Here is an 8,282-nt window from a genome sequence, read left to right as displayed (position 1 = left end):
TGTCACCTAGGCTGGCTCTGTCCCCCAGGCTGAAGTGCAATGATGTGATCTGGGTTCACTGTAACCTCTGCCTCCCAGTTTCAAGCGATTCTCCTGCCTCAGCCTTCCAAGTAGCTGGGATTATAGGCACCTGTCACCATGCCCGGCTAATTTTTGTATTTTTAGTAGAGATGGGATTTCTCCATGTTGGTCAGGCTGGTCTCGAACTCCTGACCTCAGGTGATTTGCTTACCTTGGCCTCCCAAACTACTGGGATTACAGGCATGAGCCACCATACCCGGCAACTTGCTTCCATATTTAATCTACCATTAATACTTCTTGTTGAACATTTTTAGGCCTAAAGTATTTTCATATTTATATTGTGTTGGCTTTTTTTTTTGATAGATAAGTCAGTAGGCTTGAACTGCTTTATGTCTCCTTAGAAATATAACCAAGTATGTAGATTTCCAAAAGGACATTATCAATGTTCTCTACCTCCTTCTGTATGAGAAAGTACCCATTTCACAGCATCCTCCCCCACAACTGAAATCATGAATTTGATGGAGAACCACCAGTCTCCCTTATAAAATGCTTCCAACAAAATGTTAAGACAATTCTATTCCTTTAGCTGTTCCTAAGATATGGAAAGTTCTAGATAGTTCCTAAGTGTGCTGACAGAAAAACAGTACATCTTCATAAGTAAAACCTTGATAAGTGTTTCAAGAAAGTTTAATGAGGCCTGGAGCCCATTTATTCTACCATGGCTATCGTACATTTAAATACAGCTTGGCTTACATTGAACTAATTGTCACTGTAATGTAAATGAAAGTGTTAGAACACTGTAAATACAGTGACATCATGTGATTTAAAGTGCAGTGGCTTAAAAAAAGTTATCAAACAATAGGTTAAAGTTAACGGGTATTTCTATTAAAAGTACAACAGAGGCTGGGCATGGTGGCTCACGCCTGTAATCCCAGCACTTTGGGAGGCTGAGGTGGCTGAGGTCAGGAGTTCAATACCAGCCTGGCCAACATGGCGAAACCCCGTCTCCACTAAAAGTACAAAAATTAGCTGGGTGTGAGCACACACCTGTAGTCCCAGCTACTTGGGAGGCTGAGGCAGGAGAATCGCTTGAACCTGGGTGGCAAAGGTTGTAGTGAGCCGAGACTGCACCACTGCACTCCAGCCTGGGTGACAGAGCAAGACTCTGTCTCAAACAACAACAAAGTATAACAGAATATCTCGTTGTCTGGGTAATTGAGGTAGAAATTCAGCTAAATGTCTCTGTTGTTTGGCCAGATAATGTTGGCCTTAAATTAAATCACCTTTTGCCTACCTTCTTCAAAACAAAATAAATAGTTTTCTCTTCGGCAAAACATTTATTTGACCAAATAATTACCATCACATCCCTGGAAGCAAACAAAATATCAGAATTTACATCATATAATTTACACATGCAAAGTCCGATTTTGCCAGCTAGGGAAGGGATAAGCTAAACAAAGGGAAGTGGTGAAAACAAAGTAGTAACGTTATGATGGGTCAGAGAGCAACTCTTGGCAAACTGTGCCAAATTCGTCGACGATGCACTCTATTGGGAATTGCAAAGTAGGAAGTCCTATTTTTGACTCTGCTGACCTCACTAAATATTTCCTTATTTTAAAAATGGGCATAATTTTGTTACCTAAGAATCCTGTTATGAAAATTAACGAGTCTATAAAATGTTCTGGTCTCTAGAAGCCCCTAAACACACACTGTAATTTTGTATTCACACAGTGCCTGCTCCTGCTCATTGAAGATATGCCGGTCTTTATTAATGACACCTTCTTCCACTGTTAAGTTCACTGTGAGTCCTCGTAAAATTAATAAATGAAACAGTCACTATTTAAAGTGGGAGAACGCCTTCAGAAGTAGTTTCCACTGTCCATATGGTCAATATTACGAAATCAAACACTGTAAAGTACCAAAGGCAACGCGTTCCTCTTTGGAGGGAGGCGGCAAACAGGAATGGGACTGGGGCGAGAGCTCGCAGCACAGCGCGGGGAGCCTGAGCCGCTCCGCTCGCCCCGGGCCAACGGGTCCCAGAACGCCCCGGGACCCCGGCCCGCGGCGGCCCCAGCGGGGCTCGATTACTCTCGCCTGGGCGAGAAGCGGCGCCTCAGCTCAGAGGAGCCCTATGGTGGGGAGGTGGGGCGACAACAACAAAAAGAAGTCAAATGGGAGGGGATTCGCTGGCGAGAGCGGCGACGGCGGCCGCCGAGGGGGAGGAGGCGGACACCTCCGAAGGGACCTGCCGCGCCAGGAGCCCCGCGACCCTGCCAACTAGCGACTGGTGGGCCCTGGAGGGCGCCTCGCGGCGCGCAGCCGGGACCCCCCGCGGCCCGCCCCTCGCGCCACTCTCGCGCCTCCGTCCCGCCCCCTCGCCTAGCACCGCCCGCGCGCAGCGTCTCGCGCCGGCCCGGCCCGCCCGCCGGGAAACAGCCGCGAGAGCAGCGGCCGCGGCGGCCGCCTGCGCGCCTTCCCCTCCCGCGCTCCCGCGTCGCCCCCGCCCTCGGCGCCTGGTCCCCCGGCCACGCGCCCGCGTTCCGGCCAACGTTCTCTCGGGGCCTCCCGGGCCCGCCGCCCACTCCCGCGTCTCCGAGCCCCTCAACCGCCGAGCTCTCCCTGGGCGCGCGGCCCGCCGCCTGCTTCCGGGGCGGGCGGACTGGGCGCCTGGTGCCGGCGGCCGCAGCGACAGCGCCCCCGGGAAGCAGAGGAGGAAGGAGAGAAGAGGTGGAGGTGGCTGCAGGCTGAGTCGCGGCCGGGATGTCCGGGCAGCCGCCGCCGCCGCCACCGCCGCAGCAGCAGCAACAACAGCAGCAGCTGCCGCCGCCACCGCCGGCGGCCTTGGCCCCAGTCTCCGGAGTCGTGTTGCCCGCGCCCCCGGCCGTCAGCGCCGGCTCCTCTCCGGCCGGCTCGCCTGGCGGCGGCGCGGGCGGCGACGGCTTAGGGGCCGCGGCGGCCGCCCTGCTCCTCCACCCTCCGCCGCCGCCGCCCCCGGCCACCGCGGCCCCACCGCCGCCGCCGCCGCCCCCGCCGCCTCCTGCTTCAGCGGCCGCCCCCGCCAGCGGGCCCCCTGGCCTCGCCGCCGGCCCCGGCCCGGCTGGAGGCACCCCGGCCCCAGCCCTGGTGGCGGGCAGCAGCGCAGCGGCCCCCTTCCCGCACGGGGACTCGGCCCTGAACGAGCAGGAGAAGGAGCTGCAGCGGCGGCTGAAGCGCCTCTACCCGGCTGTGGACGAGCAGGAGACGCCGCTGCCTCGCTCCTGGAGCCCGAAGGACAAGTTCAGCTACATCGGCCTCTCTCAGAACAACCTGCGGGTGCACTACAAAGGTACTGGGCGTGTGTCCTGCGGTGGGAGTGGGGCACTGACCCGACGTGGCCGGCCGCCGCTGCGCCGCTCTCGACCCGCCCCCGACCCCCGCCCTCGCGGGCTCTGCCCTGGGAGGCCACTCGCCGCCGGTTGTGCCACCTCGGGTGGGCGCGGGGTCGCGATGAAGGGTCTGAGGGCGAGGGGCGAGATTCTTGGAAGAAGAAGGTGAGTAGAATGCTCCGGGTGGAAAGGAGCTGGTAACCCTAGGCCAGGAGCAGGACACCTTGAGGGAGTCCGGTATGACAGGACAGAACTCGCTTTCTGATTTCCCTGGGAGATAAATCTTGGGGCCTGGGTGGAGGAATCCACGGACCCGGAGTTGGGTTACATTGTTCTCCAGGTGGTGGGTCAGGCGTTCTCCTCTTACATGGGGAGAGGCACGATCCTGAGGTATGATTTCTAATTAAGAGAGAGCAGGGATGCACAGGGGGAGGAGTGATCAAAATTAGGCCAGAGATTGTCTAGGGGGACAAAAGGACAAGGAGCCCAAGTTTGCCCTCAGTATATCTTAGTAGAAGCATCGGGAGGGTAAGAAAAGAGAACCCCAGGAGCACCCGTTTTCTTAGGGGAGCAGAAACCTACCCCTCCCGATTGGAAATGCTCTATACAGGTCCTTACGTGTTGATATTATATGAAGTCTTGTTGAAAACAGGGATGGAACAGAATACAGCTTAATTTTTTTTTTTGAGACGGAGTTTCCGCTCTTGTTGCCCAGGCCGGAGTGCAGTGGGAGCTATCTCGGCTCCCCACAACCTCCGCCTCCCGCGTTCAAGCGATTCTCCTGCCTCAGCCTCCCAAGTAGCTGAGATTACAGGCATGTGCCACCACGGCCGGCTAACTTTGTATTTTTAGTAGAGACGGGATTTCTCCATGTTGATCAGGCTGGTCTAGAACTCTCGACCTCAGGTGATCCGCCACTTCGGCCTCCCAGATTGCTGGAATCACAGGCCACCACACCCAGCCAAAAGGCAGTTTAGTATTTAAAAAAAAATTGGCTTATGTTTTACACCTGCAGCTAAAAACAACCACCTTAGGCTTGCGCTTGACCCCTCCCTCCCTCACCTACCTCTCCTAGGTTAAAACAAAGCTAAGCAAATCAGTCGTATGTAAAATTATGAATTGCTAAGGGAACTATTGAAATGTGGCCCAATTTAATAGCATGCGTCAAGTTTACTTATATGGAAGGAAAAAATTACCAATCTAACGTTATCAGTCTGTCTGTAAACACATTTAGGGTCTTAGGCCTCAAACCTAAAGCAGGAGCTTTTAATTCAAGGCATCTTCACTTTGATTGGCTACAAAGGGGCCTACTCAGATCTTAACGACAATTACGTGGAGGGATAAATAGCCTGGTGGTTAAATTCTTATACAGGACTGAAATTTGAGAAGCACCTTGGTAAGTAAGTTACTATTTATCAGAAAGACGAATGGCAATAGAAATGTACCAAATGATTTGGCTGTAAAGAATCACGCACAAAAATAGACCTTGTTGAACATTCTTTTTATTCTTGCCATGGATCCAAAGAAGTACTTTTAAGTGTTATCTTTCTTAATCTAAATGTCTGAACATTATATTTACAATTATACAATCTTTGTTTTTTCTTGAGTTAGGACATTTTGTTAGTTTCCTTGTGAAGTATTTCTACTTTTGTGTTTTAATTTGTGTGAATGGTGCTATATTATGAAGTGTTGACTTCTGGCCAGAAAGCTATTGTTAGATGTGACAGAATTTTATCATTTTAAATTTATGGTTGACAGTAAATAATTTGCTCATAAAATCAGAGCCAGTATAGATGAAAGACCACTGAACAAAGAATCCTAGATTTCCTGAGTTCTGCAGTCGTTTGTCGTTGTATGTATTTTACAAGACTGGGCCTCAGTTTCTTCCTCTGAGTGATGTGTAAGCTGAGCTAGATGATTTGTAAGGAAATTTCCAGCTTTGAATTTCTGTGATGTCTAAGATTTGTGATTACTATTTATTTAGTACTGTAAGGTGTCTTGATTAATTTTACTCTTTTATATAAAGTTGATGATTTAGGTCAGAGAAAAATACATGTTTATGTGAAATTAGTTGGAGTTTAGAATATTTCTGACACTGCTGTCTCAATTGTTTTTCTTCTTGGCCTCTTTATTACTTTCTCTTGTGTAATACTAAGATTCACTTTCTGGAAACATAACTCTTTTATAAACATAAATCGTTATTTATGGAAGAACAGATTTCGTTGTTTGTTATCCTTTTTTCTTTCTTTCTTTTCTATCTTCCCTTTGTCTTTCCCTTACCCCTTGTCAGAAACAGTCTTTTCTCCCCTTCTTCTGCCTCTTCCTCTTGTCTTGTTACTGTAGACTCGTGTGTGTGTGCGCGTGCGAGTGAAAGTTTTCTGTTATTTTTGTTGATTTTCTGTGTGTCTTCTGAGAGGACTGCACCAAATGAAGTGGACAACTCTATCCCAGTAGCAGTAGCAAAGGAAGGAGCAAAGAAGTATCATGGTATCATCAGTATCACAAGTACCAAAGTGGATAATAACACTTTAAAGTCACAGAATAAGAAGAGTGATTTTTTTTTTTTTTTTTTTGAGACTGTCTTGATCAGGTCTTTGTGGTGGTTTTGGTTGTCAGAGATCCGTTTCATCAATTTGTTTCAGCAGTATGCTACAAAGAAAATAAAAAGGCAAAACATATCATCTTTGATTTTTCATTTACTAGTGATGCTTCCCAGCTGATGAAGAAAGAAAAGTGATTTTTTTTTTTTNTTTTTGAGACGGAGTCTTGCTCTGTTGCCCAGGCTGGAGTGCAGTGTGCCATCTCGGCTCACTGCAGCCTCCACCTCCTGGATTGAAGTGATTCTCCTGATTCTCCTGCCTCAGCCTTCCAAGTAGCTGGGACTACAGGTGCGTGTCACCACGCCCAACTAATTTTTTGTAGTTTTAGTAGAGACAAGGTTTCACCATGTTAGCCAGGATGGTCTCGATTTCCTGACCTACTGATTTTTCCACCTTAGCCTCCCAAAGTGCAGGATTTCAGGCGTGAGCCACCATGCCTGGCTAAGAAGAGTGAATTTTTATTTAACCTAACATTGTACTGCATTGATTTTACCTAAGTATTATGAGATACTTTTAACATTAAAAACCATTCATATGTTCATGTATTACAGAATTTCAAAAAAGTGATTATAATTATTTTCCAGAATGACAAGGATTTTCCTTATCTTTGAAATAGAAGTATTTTACCTTCTTTTGCTCTGAAGGTATTCTGGTTTTCTGTTGTTCTGGGGTGGGGGTTTGTTTGTTTTTTCTCCTGTGACAGGGTTTCAGCTCTCTAGCTTTCATGGAGTGTGGTGGTGCAATAATGGCTCACTGCAGCCTTGACCTTCCAGGCTTAAGGGATCCTCCTGCCTTGATCACCCAAATAGCTGGGACCACAGGCTCTTGCCACTATGCCGGGCTAAGTTTTAATTTTTTTCTTGGAGATGGGGTCTCACTGTGTTGCCCAGATTGGGTGTTAAACTGCTAGGCTCAAGTGATCCTCCTGCGTTGGCTTCCCAAAGTACTGGAATTATAAGCCCGAGCCACTCTGTCTGGCCTGTATTCTGTTTTTAAGATGTTCTATGTCGGGTGCAGTGGCTCACACCTGTAATCCCAACACTTTGGGAGGCCAAAGGGAGCGGATCACCTGAGGTCAGGAGTTGGAGACCAGCCTGGCCAACAGAGTGAAACTCTGTCTCTACTAAAAATAGAAAAATTAGCTGGGCATGGTGGTGGGCGTCTATAATCCCAGCTACTTGGGAGGCTGAGGCAGGAGAATTGCTTGAACCCAGGAGACGAAGGTTGCAGTGGGCTGACACGATGCTACTGCACTCCAGCCTGGGCAACAGAGTGAGAGTCTGTCTCAAAAAAAAAAATAATGATAATACTAGACATGCAGATAGGGTTGATTAGATTTCAGAGGAGTAACAACAGGGTATGTATAGTATATGTTAAGTTTTTTGAAAGGCATTTTGCTTAGCAGTCACACAACTATTGAAAAACTCAGGGTAGCCCCTCTTATTTTTGAAATTGTTGTCAGTATTGAATACGTACAAATATGGCAAGTTTAGTCTTAGTTATAATGATAACTTTATTCTACTTTAAAGAATTTTAATGAATATGACAATAAATTTAGTCCAAATGTTTCAACAACAGATTGCATTTTTATATTTTTCTAGTTATTACCACTACTTGGATACTTTATAGAGTGTTTTGATATATATACACACAGTGGATCTGGATAAGATCCTGGAATTTTCATTTTAGATTTTAGAGAGTGGTAGCACCTGGAGGTTAGATCTTTCCAGTCGTAAGTAAGTCAGGATTGAAAATTTTCACTGACTCTAGATTTAGTGTTTTTTTCACAATACCATAGTATTGCCTCTTTTAGTTCATATGAGACTTAATTATCTCAAGTAGATAAAATCCTGTGATCACATTTAGAACTTTTAAAGAATAGTTGAGATTAAAAATACTTACTCTGGGGGAAGAAGATAACTGGAACACAGTACTTCAGAAAAATCCAGACACCTTGATTTTACTGATTTAGGACAGTTTAGGAGAAATGCAAGATAAATTAAAGTTGGGAATTATAGGAAGCAATGAAATAGTGAATTTTGGCGGGTGTGGTGGCTTAGGCCTGTAATCCCAGCACTTCGGGAGGCCAAGATAGAAAGATTACTTGAGCCCAGGAGTTGTAGGCCAGCCTGGGCAACATAGTGGGACCCCATCTCTACTCCCCAGAATTAGCTGGGCTAAGTGGCACTTGCCTGAAATCCCAGCTACTTAGGAGGCTGAAGGAGGAGGATTGGTTGAGCCCAAGAGGTTGAGGCCTCAGTGAGCCATCATGGCCTGGGTTAGACCCTATCTTAAA

The 8,282-nt window shown here is 47.6% G+C and overlaps 1 protein-coding gene across 1 annotated transcript in view; it reads left to right on the top strand.

Moving 5' to 3' along the window:
• Nucleotides 1–2,451: 2,451 nt before the first annotated feature.
• RANBP9 (RAN binding protein 9) overlaps nt 2,452–8,282 on the top strand; it is a 110,312-nt gene continuing 104,481 nt past the window's right edge. Inside the window, exon 1 of the mRNA XM_017521570.2 lies at nt 2,452–3,346. Within this exon, the coding sequence (XP_017377059.1) occupies nt 2,782–3,346 (565 nt within the window). The 5' untranslated portion in view covers nt 2,452–2,781. The remainder of the gene's footprint in view (nt 3,347–8,282) is intronic.

The sequence above is a fragment of the Cebus imitator genome, unplaced genomic scaffold, assembly GCF_001604975.1.
Source record: "Cebus imitator isolate Cc_AM_T3 unplaced genomic scaffold, Cebus_imitator-1.0 Scaffold21, whole genome shotgun sequence".
Lineage (NCBI taxonomy): Eukaryota > Metazoa > Chordata > Mammalia > Primates > Cebidae > Cebus > Cebus imitator.
Note: the sequence above shows the minus strand (reverse complement) of the source record. Positions and strands in the feature narration are given on the sequence as shown.